We start from the raw sequence: 25,749 nt of genomic DNA, 5'->3' as shown, positions 1-25,749 counted from the left end.
CTCTGCTTGAGAAGATTTTCTCCAACTGGACCTCCTCAAATTTTAGTTTAATACCCCTGATCTATAGGATAAGATGCACTTGTATGACCATTTGTTTTGTTGCGGTAGGATTCCAAAATAACATTTCTTTTCTATAAAGTAATTTAGCTTAAAGGTGCAATGACATATTCCCATTTTAAAAAGAAAATGAACTATTGAAACAAAGGTGCAGGGTTTAAAAATGTAAATCCTTACTATACGTCTTCCTTTTCTGACCTGTTTTTGATCTTAAACTCCTCTTATATATCGTTGTTCTTTCGAATGAAACATCAAATTCATCAAATTTTAGGAAAAATTCATGTCTTATAGCCAACCCCAGCCCTCCAGCTTAATGTCTTCCACTAAGTGCTCATATAAACTACCGCCGATAAATGAGACGTGTGATGTCAAGAACGTGATCAGCAGCAGCACGCCCACCTGCAAAAGTCCTTATTATTTTTTTGGCAGAGTATAAAAAGCCAACATAATATTTTCATGGATAGAATCATTTTTTTCTATCACAGTCAGACTAAGTGCAAGAAAAAACTGAAAGATGTGTATTTTCATTTCATGAAATGACACAAAGTTCAAAGAGTCCTTGATTTATTCTTTTTTTTTTTACTATTTGAAAAAACAAACAAACAAACACACACATTCCTGGACCCAAATTGGCCAAAACTTAAAAAAAAAAATCCTAACATGTATTAGAAATGTTTTAAAAGAGACAGCTTTGTGAGTCCTGGAAGTCATACAGTGGCAGCAGCACCAAGATAAAGAAAAGCGTTTGTGTATGATGAAATAATATATTAAATACATATCACAACATTTCTGCGAAACAGTTTCAATTTCTAATCATGGAAAACTATAATGTTTTCAGTGGATTATTCATTCACATAATGAATGTAGTTGATATTTTATCACTGATTGCACATTTCCTGCAATAGCTGTGGAGTGTGTGTTCATTTGAATCAGTCACTTCTACAGTGAAGTGTTGAACAAAAAAATTCAAAATGACTAACTCGTGATTCTTCGTTTAAGCCTCTATCAAATACGCTTCCTATACGTTGATTCAGGAAGCCTGAACCTCATTGCATTAGTCCATTGTTGCATTGCTTCAAAAATATTGCACACCTGTGTAGGTCCTACCTTCCATTTTGGACAGAGATACACAAGCAGGCTAATAATTTCCACATGGGGCCAAAATGTCATTTTCTGTGTCCATCGTGACTCTGTATGCTACAATAATTTACCTCAAAACTGATTTTGTTTTTTGTGCTCACAACCTGTCAGTTTTCCCCACCGTTTTTGAACCACTTTCATCCACGGTGTTTGAGTACGGGTCCTGTTTTATTTCATTGCCTTCGTAGCTGATGTTATCATAAACTTGTCTCATGTGGCTGTTCGTCTCCGCCTTTTCCCTGTCCTTTTCTTTTTCCTGCTGGAACTGGAGCAGCACTGCTTTATTTACACCGGGACCTGAGAGAAAGGAGCACGACACAATGCAACAGCGAGACGCTTAGTCTTCACCTTCAGTTTTAATAGTTTCTCTACTACACATAAAGAACCCAGAGGAAAATGATATACGTACCGAAATAACTGAGCACCACTGGGAGGAATATAAGTCCGTGAGCCATTCCCAGGAGTGTAATGACGAGGTTCAACCGGAAGAAGAAAATCTGGATGAGCTGCGCTTTGGCAAACGCCAGCACGATGATGCCTGGCAGGTTAGTCATAGCAACACCAGCAAACACCTTGAGGGTGCAAAAAAAGGGAAAATTCATTTGAAAACATGTCTTTATTTTCCTTTTTTTGGTTCAAATTTTTCTTTAATGGGTGATTAACAACATCAGCTCTTGCTTTACTTACTGCGCTGCCCATTTTGGCTGTAGCCTCGATTGCTCTTTCCACACGTGTGGGCTTGGTGCTGAGTGCAAACGATCTCGTCATATGCGACACAAACTCAACAGAGATACCCACCGCCTGCAGATTGCACAGAAAATGTGAGACTTTCACTTTCATTTAAACCATCAAAAATGAATCTCTGCAAAGCACGGGAAAAATACAAAAGGCTAGCAAATTTAGTAAAAATATCCACACTCAGTTGATTGTATAGGTTGGTCTCTAAAGAAACCCAGTGATGCAGCTAATCAGCACCTGTTATTAGGCAGACTGGTCAACACAATGTCTTTCCATAACTGTGTCTGCACTTGAGAAAATGAGCTTCCTTCAGTCCCAATGATCTGATTTGCTCTTACCGTGACCAGATTGATGAGAGCCACTGCGTTATAGTCGATGCTCCACAGAGTCATGACACCGACTGTATCCACAACGATCATGACAATGGTGAGCAGATTGAGCAGGCCGGAGCGCAGATCCAAGCCGAGCAGCAGACAGCAGACCACGAAGGTCGGCAGCAGACACAAGGAGATGTTGAAGAGTCCCTCATTCACAATAGTCAGGTACTGCTCATAAAATACGTAGGTTATCCTGGAAGGAGGAGAAACATAAAACATTGATCAGAAAATACAAACTGCTTAAAGACGAAAACAACCTTCTGGCAGAGTGGTTGGAGCTGAGTTGCAGGGAAATGGGGAAAGCACATACGTGTAAGGGAACACTTCAAAGTCAGGCGAGGTGCCTGGCACGAGCCTCATGCCTTGGGTGATCTTGTCAGCAAGCTCCCTGGCCATCTTCAGGGCAGCGGTGAACTCCTGGGAGTTGGTTAGAGGTGTGTGGTAAGCCATGAACCGAGAGGCTGGAGAGACAGAAGGGTAAAAAAGGTTTTATTTCCTATTTTTTAAATCTGTTTTTGAATAAATAGAATCACTTCCACTGCTATGCGGTGTTTTTGGGGACCTACCTATTATTTCCCCACTTTCATCTCTTACCACTGCTTTGTCATACGCTCCTAGACCGCTGTTTAAAAAAGACAGTAAGCCATGAGATTTCCGTTTTGATGCTGGGATTTATTAGTGTGTATGCGCACATTTACAATACAAACCCTTTGGAGCACTGCAGGTCAGGCCTGTTAGTCAGAAAGTCAGGAAGGTAGCGGTTGAATTGTGCCACAGTGGGCCTCACCGTATCATTATCAGGACGTGCCAGACACCTTTTAGCACAGATTAAACCAGCTGTTAAGACAAATAAGAAGAGTAGGGGTTATTGAAGTCATGTCTTTGTTCATGTTTAGACAGTAACATCAAAAACTGCATGCAAGTATGTTTTTTTTAAATGCTTTTTTCATTTAAGAAATTATTCTCACATTCATTTGCAGGACAGAAATGTCCTACATTGGGACCGTTGGTGTACAGACGACAACATTTGGATTGGGGGTTCAACCAGTCAATGAAATCATCCACCCACGAGTTCGCAGGGATAGCCACATAGGATCTAAAGTTGAGATCATATAAATAATTATTTATGCTCATAATCATCAAATTCAGAAAAAGGTAAGAAACAGCAATACCTTGTTAGTCTGTTGCATTAAAAGTAACATTATCCAGCACTTCCAAGCAATAATTCCAATTCAAAATCGAAGTTTAAAAAACCACTTCAGTTTGTGTTTTAAGGGGTTCTGTGCTTGAATATTTGGCCATTTTTCTCTGTCTGTCTCTATGCTCAGTATGCTTCAGGAAGCTAACAACCTGTAGCTACTTCAAATGTAATAATATCAGTCTCATACTTAGTAAATTTCAAACCATCTATCTGGATCTGGGATTATGTACTGAATATTTCTAAATAACTACAGCTGTGTTTAAGAAGGCTCAGCAGCACTTTCACTTCCCGAGGTTGCTGAAGAAGTACTGTGTAGATGAGAAACTGCTGGTTTGCCTTCTTTCACTCACTGAAAGCATGCCAGCGTACTGTGTTACAGCGTGGTCTGCCGGATGCTCTGCAGCAGATAAAAGAAGCTACCCCCAGGGTAATAAAGACAGCATGAAAGCTCACTGGCTCCGCTCTTCCCTCCCTGGAAGAGACTGAAAAAGCAAGATACCTCTCAAATGCCTTAAAAACCCCTAAAAACAGCTGTCACACTGGATACTTGCTATTTGACCTGTTCCCCACTGGTAGACGCTACAGCTCCACCAAAACAGAGGCAAACAGCTCAAGCCCTAACTCAAGCAGGGTTGCTGTAATGCACCATGACACTTTCTATTTAATTCTTTGCTCCTTTTTCATTCATAATCATTCATTGTCTTCTACTGAAAGGCCTGACTTTACTGTGGGAATGACTTTGTTGTTTTATTGTGTGAATGGCTTGTTTTTATGCTTGGGGCACCTGCACAATTAGCATCTCAATTTAACTATTTTATAACACAAAGATTATTAAAGGCGTTCTGATACAAATCTTTCAGTTAAATTTATTGGAGTTCTTAATGATAGATTTATTGTTCCTGTTTTATGAGATGCTGTTTGCCAGCTGATAAGGCTGCTGATAAATACGGCTCCATAATTCTGCTTATCTTGAGGAAACAATTGTGTTTTGTTACCTACGACGGTCTCAGTCTGATCGAATATATCAAAATGTAAAGTGTTTAGGTGAATCACAGGCAAGCTGGGAAGATTATTTTGTGCATCAGAAGTTTCAAATCTGTCAGAACACAGTTTCTGATTGCAAGAATATTTCGAGAATAATTATAGGGGATATCTCAGTGATTGCTTTCACTAACTGGCACTATCACTCAGAGACACCTTTCATCTGCTCTGTGGCAATTATGTTGCTGAGTTTATCATTAACTGATCTGACTGGAAAGTGTGTAACAGGTTGCTACTACGATATCAGCAAGGTCAAGGATATGTTGTGATGTGAAGGACACATGCAGAGTATCAGAACTGTTGCAAGCAACTGGTAGATACAGAGTTTAAGTGAGCAACAATGGTACAGAGTTTGCTTTTAAAGCTTAAAGTTTCCCGTGTTCAGATTATAAACAATAAATCCACTGACTCACCGTTCAGGGTAGTTTGTGGCGTACTGGATCTTCTGAGTCAGCGAGAACTGATCACAACCCACGCTGGAGCAGACTGCATTCATGCCCTCCACAGAGGTGAAGTTGAACCCCTTTTTTGTTACAAAATAAACAGGAACACCAACTTCAAAGTACTTGTTCAGGTACTGGAAATAGGTCAGCATGTATGAGTCCTGCATCGAAAACAGAAATATCTTTGTGAACAGGTTTAACAGGAAGAAAATAGTGTCATTGCCATTTATACATAATTGTGCTTACTGACCTGAGGCATAGCCAGCTCCTGATCCAAACCCACTTTCACATTCATCATGAGGAATAAGGCTCCACAGAACATAAAGATGAAAACTACTATCTGAGGAGAACATAGAATAGAGTGAATTTATCAAACATCTGTTCAAAAACACACACATCTCAATATGAGTTTGTGTTCATCTCATTAAATTTCATCTCGCAGGATTTAACATCAGTGAGACAGCTGAGGTCAGCGGTTTAGAATAACTGTGGACTGAATATGTTTTATGTTGTTGGTGAGGCATTACCACTATGATCCTGGTGTAGCGGTGCAGTAGAACAGGGGCATAGTATTTCTTCATGAATGGCATCAGAAAACCCTTATTTGGCTTTTTTGGACGCTGTTTTGACACTTTAATGCAACAGAGAAGTTCACAGCGGTTGTTGTCTTGGCGCCGGGCATCCAGGGACAACAGCGCAACAAAAGCTGTCATCTGGAGGGCAAAGTCCATGAGCACAGCCAGAGCAGCATATAGAGCAAAGGACTTCACTGCTGGCATAGTGGACAGGGCCCCTGAAACAAACATGGATAGAGGGTAACGCACCAGACAAAACACCAAGTCCAGCTTGGTGTAAAAAATTTTTATTACATTTTTAAAACTAAGGATTCAACTAAGGATATCAGATTATATACCTAGGAAGAAGCAGACAGACTCAGAAAGACTGCACAGGAGCATGCTGGGAGCCACGTTTCCAAGGACACGCCCGATCTGCTCCTCTCGTGTCTCGTGAGGCCTCCGCACATCTCTCTGGAAGACAGGAAGAGTAACTTAATAAAAATTCCACCATGTTAAAAAAATGGCACCATTGTACATTTATGGAACACATAGATATACAATACCTGGTACTCCAGAACAAAGATGAAGATGTTGTCAGCTCCCACGGCGAGCACCAGGAAGGGAACGACCTGAAGGATGACCAGTGAGGAGGGTATGCCAATCCAGGAATAAAAACCCATTGAGGCCAGGACAGAGCAGGCGACCACCAGGATCCCACCCAAACCAACCAGAAACTTAGAGTCCACCTACAGGACAAAGAGATGCAAATGTACAAACGTCTCAGTGAACCCATTGACATTTCTTTATTACGCTGTAGTAAGAACAATAATCCTGACATAGGCATACTGTATCAGCTTCTCCTTATCACGTACAGTAGGTGATATATACCATTCTATCATTTTTTTCTCTCTGTACAGAAGCCAGTATAACCCAGGGGCATATTTTATGCTCACATTTTTACAGCAACAACTAAATTCATGTTTTAGCAACTTAAAAAAAAAAAAAAAAGCTCCGATCATAACGCTTTCAGCTCTTGGTCAGAGGGTTTAAAAAGCATGTTGTTTCTAGTCAAATATGGCTTTATTTGCCATGTTATCAAAGTTACTGCACACTATTATCTAATCTAGGTCAAATGGACAGCAGCTAACAGTTGCATCCAGCACCACACTTAAATGTTAGCAAAAAATGACATTATTCTGATACCAAATGAATGCACATTAACACTTATGTTAAATCCAAACTTAAGTGTTAAAGTGTAAGCAAACCTAACCCATAAGTGTGTATTCTTATGCTTTGCAGTTACTAGTTAGCATCAACGATGTTACCGAACATTTTTAGCATGCTAATCAGCACGAAACAAAACATACAGCTGAGGCTAACTGGAAAGTAATTTCTTTTGCAGATGCTAGATTTGGAAAAATGAAAATACTGACATAACTGTGCTACATAAAAATGTTTGGGCTCCATCCTGGGCAGACCATGAAGGTAGGTGTTAAGACATTTCACCTAAAACCACACAAGTGAAAAGGCAGAGTGTGGCAGGGTTTATGAACACCCGTTCAAAGACTAATGGCACTAAAGGGATTAACTGCTGATTTGCAAGTTGCAATACCCGGGAATACCTGATGCTACCCATTCTGCGGAGACGTACCAGTAAGCGTTTCCATGAAGAGTGCTCTCCAAGTGCCACAGCGATGTAAACGAAAATTACAGCATAGCTGATCATGAAGATGGGGATATCTTCTGCAGTTGTTCGATTGATCTCGTCCTCCAGAGATCTCTATTAACAGAGCAGAGAAGTGAGTGATTAGATGTGTTAAAGGTCACAGAGAGGCCAACTTAACGTTTCTTAGAAAAACAGCAACAGCAAGTCTTTATCAGTATGCCTGGTAATTGCTTCATTTTGCTTTCTTGAGCATTTTGATCTTTATTAGATAGGACACGACTGTGAGCAGGCAGGAAACGAGTGCAAAGATGGTGTAATGACACGTACAAAGGTCCCTGGACCACCTCAGACAAGTGACATGCGGCCAAGGCCTTAATGGATCTTTTCTACTCTGCTTCATCACTCAAAGCATTTTACACCTCATTCACCGAATCACTTTTTTCTAAGTGATTCATTTCTATTTCACATTCACACACATGTGAGATTCTTACTCAGCACAAAGCATTGGGAGGAACTCAGAGTTAATTATCTTGCCCCCAAACACTTTGGCCACAAACCCTCAAACCTGCCAATTCTACTTCTTGAGCCACAGTGACTCACGTAAATCACAGGTAACTGCCCCAAAATCCACACAAATTTCTCATTTGAACTTAAATTTTGTAAATATACGAATAATGCGTACTCATAGAGTTTTTACCTCTGCCATGTATGCAAAAGTGAAGCTGTTTTTCGGGTCTTTCTGGTATTCTTGGACAATTTTAAGAAACTCTTTCTCCCATTGCATAGCCACTTTGAATTTAGGGTCACTGCGAGCATAGTTGTTCAGGGAGAAGGTCAGGATGAAGGCCTCAGCACTGCTGAATGCATCATCTGGGAAAAGTCAAGTGTAAATTGTTCAAGTGAGTTAGAAGCACCTTTTTGTGTGTTGTACAATAATTTCAGGGATAAAACAGTGGTTCTAAAAGTCTCTTACCCTCATATCCTCCCACAGCCAGGAATGGGAAGACTGGAGCTCCATAGTCAGCCATGCAGCTCATACCTAAATCTGTGATGTCTTTGAAGGACAAAGGAGAGCTTGAGGAGAAGTGGAAAAAGGGAGAGAAAGGATGGTTTTATGTGCCGGAAGGTGAAGTTTATAAAAATGAGCGGTGTTGGTTGCAGTTTTTTTTAATGAATGCTTACCCAAGGCAGTAGATGAGGTGGTCTCTCCAGTCCACCTCTTTGGTCACTCCCAGCTCAGTCATGTTCACTTTAGCGTTAATGTGGTCTAGGCTGTTCTGGAAGTACTGTGGCAAGCTGTTGACTGCACAGTCAGTCAAGGAAGGGTTGTTGGGATTTAGCGGCGCAAAGCACACATCCTTCAAACTTGCTGTCCGGTTTAGATCATCTGACCAAAACTGAATATTCTAAAAACAGAATGAGGGGGGTTTCAGTTAGTCAACATGGAATGGTGCACCTTTTCAAACACTGTCAGCAGTCAGCTTTGACTTTGAGTACCTGTATTCGTGTCTGGAGTTCCAGCAGCTCAATGATGAGCTCTTTGGACATTATCCCACTAAAGTTTTGCGGTCCAAACAGCAACGAGTCATAAATGTGGCTTTTTCTGCCTGGTGCTGTCAAGATTACTTGATTTGTCCTGTAGAAGGGATCAAAGTACGTGTCGTGGAATTCTTTCTCTTGGCGAGCCCGGCTGTTAGGGGCAGACCAAAGTTCAACTGGATCGGTGGTGAGTTTGATGTCTTTGAGGCCAACAGATAAAACAGCCACGACAATAAGAGACAGGAGGAGGACCTTGAAAAAAGATCAAATATTCTTCAGTCGTGGTGTCTTCGTCTGGCTAACAATATACTTTCTCTTAAATCCACTGTGTAAGGTAAGGTTAACGCAAGAAGTCAGAAATGTGCAAATTCTACTTCAAGTGGCTTTGAAATGGGAACATATCTATACTGAATTAGTAAATAAAATATAGATAATAGGGAATTATTAGTATTCTTTATATTCCAAATGTCACTTTGAACGATAAAAATGTAATCTTCCTCATTTTAGTCCACTCAGAGGATTTGTTGCTATAGCATAACTGGGTTTGGTATGAACAGCATCTTATGATTTGACTTTAATTCTTCCACTAAAGCTAAAAGAAGGCCTAGTGGGTACATACGTCCTACTTTTACTGGATCAAAGTACTTACAGTGAGGGGATAAGAGGCCATGATGGTTCCCCAAATCCGGAACTGTGAGCTCAGGTAAGCCTGAGCAGCCAAGCTGTTTGTCTCAGCACATGTCACCTCTGAGGGATGGATGATCTTCTCAGTCACTTTATCACTGTCCTTGTCTTTGCCTTTACCTCTGTGTATTCCTTTCTTTTTACTTTTTTGAGATGCCACCCACCAGGAGACAGAGAGGTATAGGACAAAGGAAAGTATCAGGAGAATGAGCAAGATGATAGAAATTACAAGGTAACCATTGGCGCCCAGCAGTGTAAAGGGGCCAGCGACCGGTGAAGGAGGTAGCACACTTGGACACGATTCTTGGCAGTCCTGACAGGAGCAAACGTCCCCTCCTGTAGGTGTGGTCTCATTACACATGAGAGCGACCCCGTTGTAGGGAATCACACCTTCTGGCAACCCTGTGGTGTCTCCTTCTTGTATTATTTTAAAGTCGATGTCCAGAGGAGCCAAACCGTTACTCGAGTCCCCTTGGAAATCGTACCAGCGCTGGGGAGTGCATAGCTTTGACCCATAGCGACCACACATGGTGGCAATGGCATAGCCTCCAATCGTGGCAGGAATCCGGACATTTTTACATGACTGGAAGGAGGTATCAGCAAAAGTCTTGCCGATGAATGCCTGGTAACCCAACACGGCCTCCCTCGTCCTATTCTGCTCAGTGACATTCATCACCTTTGTGACCTTAACTGTTTGGCTCTGGTTAGGACTGCAGGTGTTGATGCAGTGCAGGTGAGCAAAGTTGTAAGCACAGGAAGGGCAGCGGACGAGAACAGCCTTGGACAGGGTCAGGCTCTTTTCCAGTGATCCCAGCTGTTTGATCGTACAACAAGCATATGTGCTGCTCTCTCCCTGGTCAAACATAGGGCACACCTGCAGCAGGAACAAATGTAATTATAAAAGGATTGTAACACGCACTTATTGAGAATAGACAGAAATCTACCTCTGCCACACTTCATTCAAGCTTCTTCTCTTACAGCAGTTCACTCCACCAAGAAGAAGGATATACACACACCTGTTTGAGTATCTTGTAGTGGTCTCCAGTGACGAGTTTGGCACGAGTGTAATTCAGACATGGGACGATGGGATCAATGAGGGTGTTATTTAGCAGCGGGTTACGACCACACTCATCATAAAAAACACAATATCCCGGCTCATGCTGGGCCTCTGATAGACTCTACGTGGAAGAGACGAGTTTTCAAGAGTAAGTACAATAAAGGCAGCAACAGCGCTTTTAGAGTAGAGTCTGCTTAGAAATCAAAAACTTCTCAGCACAGATGTTCGATTATAAAAATTATTTTCCTACTCACAAACATTACAGTTAACACGAAGCGATAAGCTCAATGATATGTTTTCCAAAAACTTGTATAAGTTTGATTGTGTTTATTATAATGCCTATAACATTTTCTAAGAATAACTCGTAACATCTCACAGCCCTGTCACAATCACTCAAACGCTACACGGTGTCCTGCCAGCTCAGCTTCTTTATTGCCAATTTGCAACAATAAAATGGAGATTGTACTAATAAATTGCACACGTTCAAGGTTAATTATAATCACAAACTACATGCGTGCCTACAATACAAGATAAAAAAAATGTAAATACTAAGTACAATAAACTTTTAAAACTAGTGTTTGATTTCTGTTGGAATATAAATTGACTTTGATTGAAATTGACTGAGAACCTTCACAGACATAAATTAACTTTTATTTTTTATAGTCAAACACAATGTATTCTTGTAACATGCAATGTGATTAAAGGTGACTGTTGCCAAACCTACGGGGCTTAAAAATGTCATCTCTAATTTTTTACAGTTTAAAGCAAAGGCAAATAAAATGTCACGATATAAATTTAATCACCTTTAACACGAGAATAGAAATTTGGGGGAAAGTCACAAATGTGTGAAGGGCATTACCTTTGAAAGTTTTAAATATAATAGAAATAATAATAATAATAATAATAATAATAACAATAATAATAACAATAATAAAATGTTATATCATACTTTGCATGAGAGTATGTGAGATAAATATAATTGTGACGACTACATTTGAATGGTCAGTGATGTAAAATGCGTGAAACAGCTTAAAAAAATCCCCCATATAGAAAAATATTACATGCACATATTTATGTATGCATTATGTGCATATGTTCAACACCGTTTAATCTAAAACCACAACAGTGATTTTACCTGAGACGCTGTTTGCACACCTTCTTCTCTAACCTCAACTCTGGACATAAAAATCACTACTTACTTATATTTATTTATTGTACTGCTTTTAATTTGGGTTTCTTATCTGTGAATGTACTATAAAAATACATATTGATTGCTTGTTTAAACAGTTATATTCATTTAGGATTTTAATTAAACGTTAATCTTTCTAGTTTTAAGTGCTGATCACAGATCAAATGATTAATACATTTCAAACCCCCCCCCCCTCCATCATGCTGTTAACTGAAAAAAATGTACAGTATTACATCTTCAATATATTATAGAAACCAGTGCACAACTGCAATAAATTCCCCAATAAAAAAAGAAGAAAAAAACTTACCACAATATTTATAAAAATGACAAGGGCTGCAAGACGCATCTTGATTCCTGAGCACGATTCAACAACAGAAGAGTCAGATTCTTAAATTTCAGTAAAATAGGAGTGTAAGGAGTGTTTCACTGTTGACCTATTAGAAGATGCATTAGGAAAGAAGGTGAGAGGTGATATGGGTTGTCTCTGTTGTCTGTCTGTCTGTCTGTCTGTCTGTCTATCTTACAGTGTTAGGGCTACGTAAGGAGAAACGTGTTCTGGTGTGATGTTGCTCCCGGCCAATCACGGGCGAAAGCTACCAGTTGCTCCGTTTGATAATTAACACAGAAAATAGATTTTGATAGGGTTGCTGGGGTGATTCAGCAGAGCTGGGAGAAACAAAATCCCACCCAGACGTCTAAGCCACACCTAGTTCTTCACTTGTGCTTCATCTTACATTGATACTTGAACTGATACCACCTGGAAATTTGTAGTTTTATTGACGATAGATAAACATTCTGAGTGATTTGAATCATGTCAATCCCTTTACAACAAGAAGCATGTGTAGGCTGTTGTTGCTTGTTTTCAGAGCAGTGCATGTAGGAAACATCCAAAGTACAGCACACTACTACTGAACCTTTAGACCATCATCAAAGTGACTATCTGATCTATAGGGTACAGTGAGAGAACAATACCTGTGTTCCTGATATGATATGATGGATCATTTTTCTTTAAATCAAAAAGTCATTTAGTGCTTTGAATGGTCAGTAGGACTAGAAAAAAAACTAAATGAATACAAATATATTACTTTCAAGTCCAGTGATGGTCTGTAAGCATGCCAAGCCGACATGATCAACTTTGTAATTAATGCTCTTATCACATGTCAAGGTCACAGCTGAGATAAAGAAGAGATCCGATGGTCCAGATGCTATCGTCTGAACTTTCAGGGTGAAGGTGCGTGAGCATTTAAATTTGTGATAAACAGACATGGTGCAGAAGATGGGAAGAAATGGCAAAGATATGAGGATGTTTATTGTTCTTTCGTGATAAGTGGCAGCATAACAGAATTTTGTAACTATTCATAAAGTTTAGGACTTATCAGCATCTCTATCTATCTAATTTGCGCCGATTTTCAGAGCGATTGCAGCAGTTCCTGTGCAATTCCAGAGTCATAACGGGAGCAGGTTTCATTCAGCAGAACAAATCTATTCCTGATGCTACACCGTCCAAACGTTTATCACTAAATTATTTTATTCTCATTCTGTTATATCATGTTTTTGTGACGTTGGTAGATGCGGTGCACCCTGGCATTTATTCTTTATGAGCGCTATTTCTTAAAGGACTCTGCCCAACCATAAAATGATTTTGCAAAGATTAGCCAAAAATTAATAAGCCTCTCTGTTCTTAAAAGGAAAAACATCTTCATGGAATAGATTTATATGCTGCTGCAATTTAGACTTTTGTAAGTAATGACAGAGTCTATGTACATGTTTTAAGGTTCTATCACATTTTCTAGAATGTGCAGACCTGCAGAACTTACTGAAAAACTAACTTCAGGTAAACACTGTTCGGACTGGAAATCCACTATCACCGCTTCAATTGGTTCAACTAAACTTGCACATGAGTCGGGCTGGAAACAGCACTTTACTTCATATCATTTATGTTTGGTGCCAATCAAAGTGATTCTGTGGGGTTTTTTTTTAAAAAATGATTTATATTTTTTATTTTGTTTTTGTGTGTTTATTTAAACCTGTTTCTTTCATTACCTTGTGTTTTTGATGATCGTTATCATGCACCAACTTGTGTGCTGTGCATTCCCTTGTTTATATGAGAAACAACTGTGCAGACCTTGAGAAATTGAAAACATTTACTAATTTTGGAAATAAAAATGAAGAACATTTTAAAGTTAAAATTATTAAAATTATTAAATTAAAAATTATGATCAATAAATCAGGATTTGAAAGCAGTTCCTTTGCAGGACTGGTCGTTGTGCATGTTTTTTTTTGTTTTGTTTTTTCAATTGGGATTCGATACTTTTCATGCACAAAAGACATGAACATGAATGTGATGTTGTCAGTAACCTGCATTTAAAACAAAATAAAACACCAGGACACCCGATTGTCGCATAGAAGGTGACAGCAAAGGACCAATAAATTAGTGGGATGACCCCCACTGGTGGGCAATCCAGCCACTGCAGGTGGGGGAAGATAAGCAGGGGAAACTGACGGGACAGGTGTGAACCTTTTTGCTTCATGCTAGAAAAGACTGAGGACTCTCTGCACTAAATCAACATTTCTCTGACAATCCAAAAAAATAACTTATATTAAAGAAAACAGAAGTATAAAATATATGCACTTCATACATATAGGTATAAGTATCGCATTATATGTTTGCCTTTATGTTGTTGTTTCAAAACAGCAGGAGAAATGTTTCATTTAACTGTTGTTCTGTTTTTGATAATGTTGTAACTGATCGAAGTGAATTAGGCATTAAAAACTATCTGTCATGTGACCTAATGTGATGCATTTTGATGAGTGTGATTTTGTTTAACTTAAGAACACCAACCACATCTTTCAGTGTGGGACACCAGTATGCAATAAACAGCTGAATCAATTTTATGCATGGGTCTGTTATATATAGTAGATCATTTAAATACTGTAACAGACTCATGTGCAATTATGTAATTATTTCTAATGATGGCAAAATACTAAATGTTACACAACAAACGTACAAATTTCTCTAAAAGGGTTATGGGAAATAAAAAGAATGTACCTACTGAAGTTAACACACTGACAGTAACAGTATATTATATATTATATATATGTTTAAGTTTTTGAAGATTAATAATATTATCACATCGACATGTACTAATTAGCTACAGCACAGACAGTTGTGAGATTAATAGTCTTAGATTTTTATGGCATAAAAAGAAAAGAGAAAGAGCTGTAGCATTCAGGGTGCAGTCTTCAAATAATGCCTATCTAAACCATTTTAGAAAACAGATTTTGCATCCAGATAGCGTACATTGTCCCCTTTTTATGATGGGCTCCTTATCATTATTTATGGAGCTCATGTTAAGCTGAACTGATCTGGGGAGAGCCAATCATCTTGACTTGTTGGACTCAGATAAAGGTGAAAGGTAGTTTCCTTAGAAAACCCTCAGTATCAGATTAAAAAACAACTGTATTAGAAGATAAATCTGTTTCTACATGAGGGAGATTCAAGTTGTTTAAGTATCTGCAAATAATATCAGTGTTTTTCCCAATAACAGTAGAAATATATATTTATATTAGCTGTATTATTTAAGATGTTATTCAGACACTGATATTTTACATGTAGTTGATTTTTCCTCCAAATTTAGTGGTATTTTTACTTAAACTGTACCTCACCTATACAAATTTTACTTGTATTTTTTTTCTTTATTCCCACAACCATGCACCAATGCAGTGTGTGCATATATGTGTGTGTATATATATATATATATATATGTATATATATATATATATATATATGTGTGTATACACATATGCATATACATATATGTGTGTGTATATATATATATATATATATATATATATATATATATATATATACACATATATATATACACACACATATATATACACACATATATGTGTGTGTATATATATATGTATATATATATATATATATATATATATATATATATATATATATATGTATATAGTACTTGTAATTGTATATAGTATATATGTATATGTATATAGTACTTGTAATTTACGTTTGTTTCATTTTGTTCAACTTTGTTCAACTTTACAGATCTGCTTCACTACTCTCATAACTAAATATTTCTCTTTTTACTCCACAGCTTTACCCGTTCACTTTTCAGCTCATAGCCAATGAAAACCATACATATGCAAATGTTATATTTTCATTTTTCTGGATAAACTGAAAGATTAGATCTTCTATTTTTCCCTGAAATTTCTGAAATTCTTGTTTAGATATCCTCCTGAGGACCGAGGAAAAAAGAATCTTCCCATTGAACTTTCTTTGTGATTTCCTTCCTCGTTGGAGTTGAAAGAGGCCGTCCAAACACATGAATTATCGATGGAAAGCCTGGGATGTCCTCTATTTAGTACCTCAGGACTTAGTAGGGTAGTTCAAATAAGTCGAAAGATATAGACCAAAAACAAATGTCCATTACAGAAGACAGAGAATAAATGAATAGGCTGGTTGTCAGGAGGATATTAAAAAATGAAAAGATTCTGGAGTCGCTGAAGGACTGTGTTTCAGTGCCTTTTAAATATATTTGGTAAAATTTATTTGTGTATTTATTTATTTTATTGATTACATAAATGTGTTATATTAATATTACTTTTCTGGGGACCACCAGAGGTCAGTATTCAATATACAAGGGTTTGTCAAAGTGTTTCTATAAATTATGGTCTACTGTGCTTATTTTGTTCTTTATATCTTTGGAAAAACCTCATGTTACATACATATGAAGTATTAAGATTTGATGCTAGAAGACACATAGTTGTAACACCAACAGACTGTAATGACATCAGGATCATAAGTTTGTGCAAACTAACAAGGAATTTGACTGGGCTTCACTTTGTTATCTTTGTGCAAGAAAAAGAAAATAAATATGCAGTGAAGTGTGATTATATGACCTCAGCTTTTTTAACTCCTGTAGCTGAAGCTACAAAGTGTTGTGGAACTTAAAGCAATTTCACTCCATCAATACAGCCCTTACTAACAAGTCTGATTTTTTCAGACGAAGAAAGTTTACAAGACGGTTGTGAGGCCTGCTATGATGTAAGGTTTGGAGACTGGAGACTTGGCTCTGACAAAAAGATGTGAGGCTGAGCTGTCGAGCTGAGATGGTCACCTGTTAAGACTGATGTGGACAAGGTTAGAAATGAATATATCAGAGTGACAGCTCAGGTTCAGCAGTTTGGAGACGACTTTAGAGAGATTGTTTGGACATGCGCAGAGGAGGGATAGTGGATATTTTGGACAAAGGATGTTGAATATGGAGCTGACGTGGAAAAAGAAAGAAGATTACGGAGAAGAGAGAGATGGAGGCAGACAATCCACTGCAGTGACCCTTAAATGAAGCAGCTGGGAGAAGAAGAAGAAGAAAACAGATGAAGAAGTTTCTTTATGAAACAAAATCGCATTTGTTTCCATTTAGACTTAAATAAAAAAAATAAAATTACATGGCTGCACAAAGAACTTGTTACTTCTGCATGTTTGTATCATCCTGATAATAAGAATGTTTTATTAAGTATGACACAAACCAAATGAAAAATATGTCAAAATCAGAAACACTTTCTGTTGTATTTTCTAACTGATACTGGCCTGCCCTCCACCCTCCCCATATGAATCAGTACCATTTACAGCTCTGTTCACATGTAGCTTTGCTGTGATTCTTCTCAAAGGGTTGTTGCCCTCTGTGCCGTTTCACACTGCGTGGGCATGAGTGTTTGGACTATGCTTTATTTGTCATTGAGCAGTCATCAGTCCTCTGCTTTCTTCTCGGCTAGTTCAGTGATTTTATACTGGGGAGCCACTGAAGGGAAGCCGGAGACAACCAGGAAAATGAAAGGGAGAAATTGCTTTTAAAAGGTATTAGTTATTTACAGAAAAAACAAACAGGAGTTTGCTGATTTTTGTGTTTACCTTTTCTTGCTACTGATAGGAGGAGGGGGAAAAAAGCTTGAATCACTGGGCTTGGCAGTGGATGAGTCACAAACAACCTGTGTAGATTACAAAATGGTGAAATCCCCATGCAGGGAGTTACTTGTCAATTAATAAAACACTGTGCTCATAGGGAAAGAAGTGTTAATTATTAAGTGTTATAACAGCTCTTTGCCACACATAATGTTTCAAAGCAGAATTTGTTATTTAAAGGAAGAGTGGTGAAACAAAACCTGTCTGCATTTCTGTATGTCAAAATGCTTTTTCACTAATACTGATGTAACAGATGTTCTCTCTATCAGGCACAGTAAAACTACGATGTCAGTAATTAATGGGTAAAGTTAATTTCCACTGAAGCAAATATCATGTCTTCACTAATAGCCTAGTGCAAAATCTAAACAGCAGTTGCTTCAAGCTGCTTGTATTGTACAGTAAAGATCCTACAATGAAAGAGAGAAACCCCCAACAATCAAACAGCCCCCGATGAGCAAGCACATGGAGACAGAGGGAAGAAAAAACATTTAACAAAAAGAAACCTCCAGAACAACCAGGCTCAGGGAGCGGCAGCCTGCACAACGGGGTGAGGATACGCCTTCACATTACCTTCACATCTGCGAGGCTAACCTGTGTTAGATGGCGAGTTTGAGAGCAGAGAGACAAAGAGCGCCAGTAGCGTAATCTGCAGGTGGATCATTAGTGCACCAACACTGCGTCGAGGTAACTGTACACTGTTTACGGGGATCGGTCTAAATTATATGTATTATAGCGCTGCAAAAATCAGGTCGGGTGAACCTAACTCACACATAACATAATAACACAATCGCTGCGTTTACTTTTGAGATTTATACCACTGAATGTTGTCGCTAAAGTTGTCTCCTAACCAGCTGTCTGATCATGGAAACCAGTTGACTACGTTAGCTGTAGCGGTGATGAAAAGCGCCTGTTATTGAAGCGGAAAACGCCTTTTGGAACTCTTATCTATCTGAAACATGAACATAACATAAACCACTTTTTTTACATTTATTATTCCTGTTTTCAGTGAGGAAGCTGTTGTAACTGTAAAGCCTTGAACTGATCAAAAACGGCACAAGACTAACAGAGGCTAAAAATAGACATCGTATTTCTCCTGTATCAGCTTCTCCTCGCTGGCTCTCTGGTCAATCTAGAGTTGAATTTAAAATGCTTCCCCTCACTAACAAAGTATTAATTATAATCTGGTTCAATCAAATCTGAAATGCGTGCCCATGAGAGGAGCCTGGCAGCGCTGACTCTACCAAGATGAACATCTCTTAGTTGAGCTGCTGTCAGGATGCTTGGGGACCTCCCAGGATGCACTGAGCATTTCTTCTCTACTCACCTTCCCCCCCCCCCTCACTCTCCAGGTATTTATAGGCTGCTACTACAAGTCTATGACTTCTATCTTATCTCTCTGAAGATTTGTCTCTCTGTGCTCCCCCAACATGCTTCCTCATAGGGGATCATCACCTCATCAGGGTTTTCTCTTATACTGAAGGGTCTTTACCTTGCTATATAAAACGTCTTGAGGCTACTTGATGTGAATTAACACTATAAACAATTAAAAAAAACACCAACTGAAATCTGTCAATGACTGTGACATTACCGTTTCCACTATCAGTGGGAAGCCAGATTTGGGTATTCAGCAAAACATGCAAGAAGTTCTCAATATGTGTGAGGCATTTTTTTCCCCTAGTTATCAAAATAAAGCAGAAAAACGACCGTGCAAAAGCCCATGTTTCTCGCTTAATATTTAACTGCAACCTATCAGTAAGACTCAGGTTTATGGAGCTTCAAAGCTGTGATAAGACGTACTTGCTATAAATTGCTGACATTTGCATTTCACTTTTTGGTAATTAACAAATCAGGCACAGATGACCAATAATCAATATTGAGTGCCAGAAATGCCACTCTTTACTTTGTTAGTGACAATACTCACACTACTGTGCAGACAAAAGTCACTATTGTGTGCAATCCTGAGCTTGCTGAGGTGATTCTGCTCTGAATAAACCAAAGCCTTTATTTAGGGAATCAGGAATTTATTCCAGAAAAGTTATCATAACCAGGACAAAAGCCCTTTCTACCCCTATGAAAATACATTAATGTGAGAAGTAAAGTAAAACACATGGCTCATTTTGGAGTTTTTACATTTCAGAACTAAAAATAATCAAAAGTACAAATAGGCAGGTACAAAAAAAAAAATGACATGCAGTTTTCCAAGTTCAAAAGTTAACACTAGCCGAACTTAAAAGTACAGTGAGTATGAAAAGGAAGGGGGGGTGGGGGAAAAAATTAAGCTTGCAATTCAAAATCTGCGTTGTTTATTGGGAGGTCCATAATCTCCAGGGCCGGGGAGGCCTCTGGGGAAGCCACCCTGACCACCTCCAGGCATGCTGTTGTTTCCTGGCCCTGGCAACATTGGTGAATTCTCTGCAGCCAAGCCAGGAGTACCAGCTGGACCAGAGCTGCCCCCCAGAGAGTTTCTGTTCATGGGCATCCCATGACCACCCATATGCATCCTCATGTCTTGCTCCCTGTTCTCAGAGAAGTTGCCCCTGAAGCCCTCCTGCTGCCTCTTCATCATCTCCTCATTGCGCAGCCTCATCTCCTCCTCTCTCCTGCGGCGTTCCTCCTCCTGTCGGAGCTCGGCTTGTTTCCTCTTCTGCACTTCCTGATTGTGGAGCTCCTCCATCCTTCGCAGCTCTTCCTGCCGCCTCAGGAGGTCCTGCCTCATCAGCATCACCTGATGCTCGTGTCTGGCTGCCTCCATCTCAGCCTCCAGCTTCTCCTGCGCCTCTTTCATGTTGCGGTCCACCATCTCATACTGCTGCTTCTCCATCTCCATCAGGGCCTTCCATCGCATGGCATACTCATACTCGAAGGAGCCGGGCTGAGCGAATCGTGGCGGCTGCTCACGCTCTTTGTGATACTGCTGGTTTTTGTTGACCAACTTTTCTGGCAGTCCCTCCTCTTCATCAAACTGTTCCATAGGCTCCACTGTAACAGGCCGGGGGAAAGCTGTCAAAAGATAAGCACCATCAGAGCACTTATCCAAAGCCTTTCTTGCAGCTGGCTTTGAGGTGAACTCCACTATGCCCTTCCCCGTAGGTCTCCCTCGGTCATCCACTATGACCACAGCTCTTTCTATCTGGCCAAAGACTGCGAAGGCCTCCTCCAGGAGCTCGTTGGACGCAAACTCTGGCAGATTCTTCACAGTTAAAGCAGCTCCGTGTGTCGCAAACCTCACCCGTATGGGCCTGCCTCTGAAGGGGGTATCATCTAGCTCGGCTCTGGCAATCTCTGCTATGATTCTCGTTTCGAGCCTAATGAAGCCGAAGCCTCTTTCCTTGTTAATAAATATCTCGCTGGCTTTTCCATACTTGGTGAACAGCTTCTCCAGGTCCTCCTCGGTAACACCCGTTGGTAAATTACCTACAAACAGCCTGCTCCGCTGGGTAAAGGTCTTTTCCCCGGGCTTTCTGAAGCTCTGCAGGTCCAGGGTTAAGGCCTCGTTGGGGTTGGTCTGCTCGCTGGGCTCTGGCTGCTGCCCGTTGCTGTTTGTTCCTTCGCTTTTCAGCTGCTCTCCCGGGCGGTTTGGGCCGCGGTTCTGCTGGGGGCCTCTGTTTCCTTGCATTCTCGCAATGGATTTAAAATCTGAAGTAGCAAATGGCTTGTTAAAAACACAGAAACTCTTTGCAAACGGTAGCGCACAAAGAGCTGTGAAAATGGCGAAGGTACGCGCTACGCTATTGTGACCTCAATTCGTTGCGACATCGGCGACGTAGTTTATGTGCGACGGTACGAGAAAAAACAACAATAAAACAAAAACGATGCAGTTATTTAAAAAAAAAAGTAAAATGTAAGTGTATAAAAATAACAAGGCTGCTTAAAATGTGTTGTATATATGTTTTGTTCCTTACTACGGGTGCTTTAGATTTTTGACTTTTTTTAATGTTTTCTTACTTCTCGCGATAGTTTGCCCTCGTACATAGAGACTGTCACCGGTGAGCGGGTGATTTCGCGGGAATTATTCCTGTTGCTCGCAAGCTACTGAAAATAAACGTCGATATCTGAAAATATCAACACACTTGATCTCAGAGGAGTAGCAACTGAAGTGCAAACGTCTATTTTCTTCGGTAAGGTCGTTATATATGTCATATTATATTAATTTTCAGGGTATTCTCATGAAAAGTCGGGGTGTTTAGGAAAAACCCAGACAACTTTACTTGCACTTGTAAGCATGTTATTGAGTTGACTGTGCTTTAAATTGATAGCCTTTGGAATCTAAAATAGACCCATTTCTATGTCTCCTGTGCTTTTATTCAGGACAGTCATGTTCTCAGACCTAAGTGTACAGAAGGAGGGCTCCTCTCTGCTCTGCCGTCCTGCCTCGGAGGACCAGGGCCCGGTGTTTGAGAGGACGTCTCTGGCTTATAGTCAGTGCTCTGAACGCTACAGAGTTGGGGAGCGGAGCTTCAGCCGCCAGTATGCTCACATTTACGCAGCACGACTCATGCAGATGAGGCCTCTGCTGTCAGAGAGAGCTCAGCAGAAGTGGGGTAAGCTCAGAGCAATCTTACCTACCTACATCAGGGACACTGAAACATTTGATTTCTATTTCTTAATCTGTTTTTTTTTCTGTTCTGTATCTCTCAGGATCAGATGTGGTTATCAAGAAGCTGTGTGATCTAGAAACAGCGGAGCAGTGTTGCATTGTAGGGACTCTGTTCAAGCGTATGGACTTGCAGCCATCTATTCTGAAAGAAATCAGTGAGGAGGTTGGAAGTAGTGCTAAATTCACCCCACATATTGAAAGCAGCTACTGAATTGTACTTTAACAACTTTCTTTTTCCTTGCTCTCCAGCACAACCTCCTGCCACAGCCTGCACGAGCAAAATACATTCATGAATCAGATGAGTTGATTCTGGAGGATGAACTGCAGAGGATTAAACTAGAGGGGAAAATTGACAAAGACAAGTGTGTCACAGGTTGGTAGTTTTTCAGGATGTCAGCATCACATGAGCTGTGGACGTATGAGTCTGATGTAGGTGTTTCTTGTTGTCTTTCTTAGGCAGCGTCATTGCAGTATATGGTGCTGAGAGGAACGATGGGAAGTTCACAGTTGAGGACTTTTGCACAGCGGATCTTCCTTTGCAGAAAGCAAGGCCTGCACTTGACTCTGACAGGTATGAAAACACATCTAATTGGTGTAAATCCCTGCCTGTAGTGATAAACAACATTAATTGCTTTGCCTGCCTTCATACAGGTTTGTGCTCCTGGCATCAGGTCTGGGTCTTGGCAGTACTCATGCTGACAGCATGCTGGGCCTACAGTTGCTTGTCGACATGGTAACTGGTCAGCTCGGTGACCTCGGGGAGCAGAGTGGTGCAGCAACAATTTCCAGGGTTCTGCTGGCGGGAAACCTCCTGAGTCAAAACACTCAAGACAAGGATGCATCAACAAAGGTGGGAAAAATGGTTTGAACCTTGTCATATAGTCACGTTCCTCCCAAGTCACTCATGTGAACTGGTTTACTTAAAACATAATAATAAATATTTTACCCTTTCTCTGTTTTTTTGTTTTTGTTTTTTTCCCCAGGCCAAGTATCTTACTAAGAAGACTCAAGCTGGCAGTGTGGATGCCATTCGTTTGCTAGATGAGTTGTTGCTTCAGCTGGTGGTAAGTCTGAAGATTTTGACACAGTTTACTTTAATGATAAATGTTTATGTTATGATTCATAACATCCAAGAGAGCCAAGGGAAGACCTGTGATACTGTATGAGAAAGTGTGGAAGGAATGATAGATGGGGATGGGATTAAACCAGGGATTGCCTTTGAGCCCTTCGTTTTTTGCAGTGGTGACAGGCTGACATATGAGTTCGGGCACGAATCGAATCTCCATGGAGTATGATATAGTTAGGCAACACTGCGATCTGTAGTAAGAGTAAGGAGCAGGTGGTGGAGGAACTGGGGAGGTGGAGGAAAGTCAGTCAAATCGAAACAGAATACATGTGTGTGTGAGTGAATGGGAGACGGGTTTGAAGGCGAAGGTGTAAGAAGCAGAGGTAGAGAGGTGGATGAGTTTAAGTACCTGGGGTCAACCATCCAAAGCAAGGAGTTAGGGCTACATCTAAAGATAAAGGTAGTCAACTAATCTGCCAATTTTTTTTTTTTAAATCCCCGTTTCCATTTTCTTCTGTCCTGCTTTGCAGTTAGCACTACTTTCTTCTTCTTTAGTATTGAGTTCAGTCTTGGCAGACGAAATAGGGGATACTGCCCCCATGGCCCCCTGTAGTGTATTGCATTTAAAAAACAGATTTACGTGGTATTAGAATGTGACACGTCGACAATAAAATTACATGTCGCTAAATTTTAATTGTTGACGTCATTGATTATAATAAATCGTAGCAGCCTCATAAAGACTACACTAGAGAGGTGAAGAAGAGCAGGTAGACGAGCTGGACATGCTGTAATATATGATGTATTGTATGGAGAGGGTGGTGCTGACAAAAAGACAGGATGTTGAGCCTGGAGGAGGCAGAGTTGAAGATGCTCAGAGTTTCATGGAGAGTGGGCAGGATGGACAGGACTAGAAATGAATTTATCAGAGTTACAGCTCAGGTTGAGCGGTTTGGACACTAAGTTAGAGAGACAGGCTGAGGTGGTTTGGGCATGTGCAGAAGGGTGATGGTGGATAAACTGGACTGGAGGAAAAGAGGAAAAGCACAGATTATTACCGTCTAAACAACTCTACTGTTTTGTTTTTTTTCTTTTGCTACACATTACTGTCTCCTGCTGATTAAGGCCTCGGTTCCTGTGGATGTAATGCCTGGCCAGTACGACCCCACCAACTACACCCTCCCACAGCAGCCTCTCCACCGATGCATGTTCCCCTTGTCGTCTGTTTACCCCACACTACAGCTGGCATCCAATCCATACCATGCCAGCATAGACGGAGTGAGGTAAGCAGCGTCACACATGTTGTTACAGTGGGCATGAAACACTACAAGTATACAGGCTAATTTACACTATAGAGCCCTGCTCTCAAAAACTAACATGGATATAACTCTGTTTGTGTAGCTGGATTTGAAAAATAAGTGCTTACAGTTTAAATTTTCAACGTGTTTAGCACTATTTCTTAAATCCAACTTCACAGACGCACTTAGCCTATGTCAGTTTTTCAGAGCAGGGCTCCATTCATGCCTCATATCCACTTTAATATTCACTTCTAGGTGCAGATATGTTTAGGTTTACATGTATTTGCTTGTTTCCTTGAAGGTTCCTCGGTACATCAGGGCAGAACGTCTGTGACATTCAGAGGTACAGCAGTAGGGACAGCCACTTGGAAATATTAGAGGAAACGCTTCGACTCCGACATCTGGCACCGACGGCACCTGACACATTAGGTTAGTTGATACAGAATAACACGCAGAGCCTCTGGTAAATCTAAACACACTATTGGTTTATTGACAAGATTTTCTCTGAATTGCTCAGGTTGTTACCCATTTTACCAAAAAGACCCTTTCATCCTGGAAGAGTGTCCCCATGTTTACTTCAGTGGCAATGCCCCTACTTTTGACTCCAAGCTCATCAAAGGTTAGTGCATGCCATTTGCATGTAAACAGAAGAAACTTTGTGGATGTTATCATATGATCTGTTTTAAGCTACAAATGTACTATTCACACAGACTAATGTGTAATAAATAATTAACTGTTGCTGCTCGTATTCTCATCCCGCCAGGTCCGGATGGCCAGGAAGTCCTTTTGGTTACCGTTCCAGAATTCAGCAGCACACAGATGGCGTGCCTCGTCAATTTACGCACTCTTCACTGTGAGCCAATCAGCTTTTCTGCCTTCTCTGCAGATGAAGATGAGGAAAGTGAGATGAACGTAAGCCACTGAGGACACAGCTGATGCTTTTTTTTTTTTTTTCTTTTGGCCAGAGAAGGATCAAATTAACTTCAATCCAAAAAACACAGAAGCTTTTCAATAAGATACATTTACCTCATGGGTCCCTTTCAGTGTTTCTGTGAAAATAACATTTGGGTTTTTTGTTTTGTTTTTTTCATTGAACTGAAAGAAAACCAG

The 25,749-nt window shown here is 40.1% G+C and overlaps 3 protein-coding genes across 4 annotated transcripts; 1 reads left to right on the top strand and 2 right to left on the bottom strand.

The window, feature by feature from the left end:
- Positions 1-662: 662 nt before the first annotated feature.
- Positions 663-12,220, bottom strand: npc1l1 (NPC1-like 1). Its single transcript, XM_005922797.2, has 21 exons — positions 11,997-12,220; positions 10,460-10,621; positions 9,409-10,317; positions 8,718-9,011; positions 8,403-8,626; positions 8,194-8,294; positions 7,918-8,090; positions 7,206-7,334; positions 6,118-6,300; positions 5,911-6,025; positions 5,525-5,790; positions 5,248-5,337; positions 4,968-5,158; positions 3,281-3,408; positions 3,020-3,149; positions 2,879-2,934; positions 2,623-2,773; positions 2,274-2,505; positions 1,885-1,998; positions 1,607-1,769; positions 663-1,494 (listed from the first exon to the last, which is right to left on the bottom strand). The coding sequence occupies exons 1-21, from the start codon at positions 12,033-12,035 to the stop codon at positions 1,295-1,297; spliced, it is 4,050 nt and encodes a 1,349-aa protein (XP_005922859.1). The 5' UTR covers positions 12,036-12,220; the 3' UTR covers positions 663-1,294.
- A 5,985-nt stretch (positions 12,221-18,205) lies between these two features.
- pold2 (polymerase (DNA directed), delta 2, regulatory subunit) lies at positions 18,206-25,654 on the top strand. Of its 2 annotated transcripts, none has more exons than XM_042221215.1 (11): positions 18,206-18,228; positions 21,990-22,222; positions 22,320-22,441; positions 22,528-22,651; positions 22,735-22,849; positions 22,930-23,128; positions 23,262-23,342; positions 24,467-24,624; positions 24,941-25,068; positions 25,157-25,258; positions 25,403-25,654. In XM_042221215.1, the coding sequence occupies exons 2-11, from the start codon at positions 21,997-21,999 to the stop codon at positions 25,561-25,563; spliced, it is 1,416 nt and encodes a 471-aa protein (XP_042077149.1). In that variant the 5' UTR covers positions 18,206-18,228; positions 21,990-21,996; the 3' UTR covers positions 25,564-25,654. The 2 variants fall into 2 exon arrangements, with proteins under 2 accessions (XP_042077149.1, XP_005922853.1); XM_005922791.3 differs by lacking the exon at positions 18,206-18,228 and adding an exon at positions 21,638-21,799.
- nono (non-POU domain containing, octamer-binding) lies at positions 19,429-21,469 on the bottom strand. The gene has a single exon (XM_005922796.2). The coding sequence runs from the start codon at positions 21,295-21,297 to the stop codon at positions 19,969-19,971; it is 1,329 nt and encodes a 442-aa protein (XP_005922858.1). The 5' UTR covers positions 21,298-21,469; the 3' UTR covers positions 19,429-19,968.
- Positions 25,655-25,749: the final 95 nt, after the last annotated feature.

Source organism: Haplochromis burtoni, unplaced genomic scaffold, assembly GCF_018398535.1.
Source record: "Haplochromis burtoni strain Fernald_Lab_line unplaced genomic scaffold, NCSU_Asbu1 Contig_62, whole genome shotgun sequence".
Taxonomy (NCBI): Eukaryota; Metazoa; Chordata; class Actinopteri; order Cichliformes; family Cichlidae; genus Haplochromis; species Haplochromis burtoni.
Note: the sequence above shows the minus strand (reverse complement) of the source record. Positions and strands in the feature narration are given on the sequence as shown.

What these genes read in the sequence shown, in the direction of transcription:
- npc1l1 (XM_005922797.2), bottom strand. Translation starts at nt 12,035, where the DNA reads ATGCGTCTTGCAGCCCTTGTCATTTTTATAAATATTGTG. An exon ending in CTTTTGCATACATGGCAGAG is followed by an intron (nt 7,335 to 7,917) that starts GTAAAAACTCTA and finishes CTCTGTTAATAG; the next exon opens with AGATCTCTGGAGGACGAGAT. An exon ending in GCTACACCAGGATCATAGTG is followed by an intron (nt 5,338 to 5,524) that starts GTAATGCCTCAC and finishes TGTTCTCCTCAG; the next exon opens with ATAGTAGTTTTCATCTTTAT.
- nono (XM_005922796.2), bottom strand. Translation starts at nt 21,297, where the DNA reads ATGCAAGGAAACAGAGGCCCCCAGCAGAACCGCGGCCCAAACCGCCCG.
- pold2 (XM_042221215.1), top strand. Translation starts at nt 21,997, where the DNA reads ATGTTCTCAGACCTAAGTGTACAGAAGGAGGGCTCCTCTCTGCTCTGC. An exon ending in AGTTGTTGCTTCAGCTGGTG is followed by an intron (nt 23,343 to 24,466) that starts GTAAGTCTGAAG and finishes CTGCTGATTAAG; the next exon opens with GCCTCGGTTCCTGTGGATGT. An exon ending in GCCAGCATAGACGGAGTGAG is followed by an intron (nt 24,625 to 24,940) that starts GTAAGCAGCGTC and finishes GTTTCCTTGAAG; the next exon opens with GTTCCTCGGTACATCAGGGC.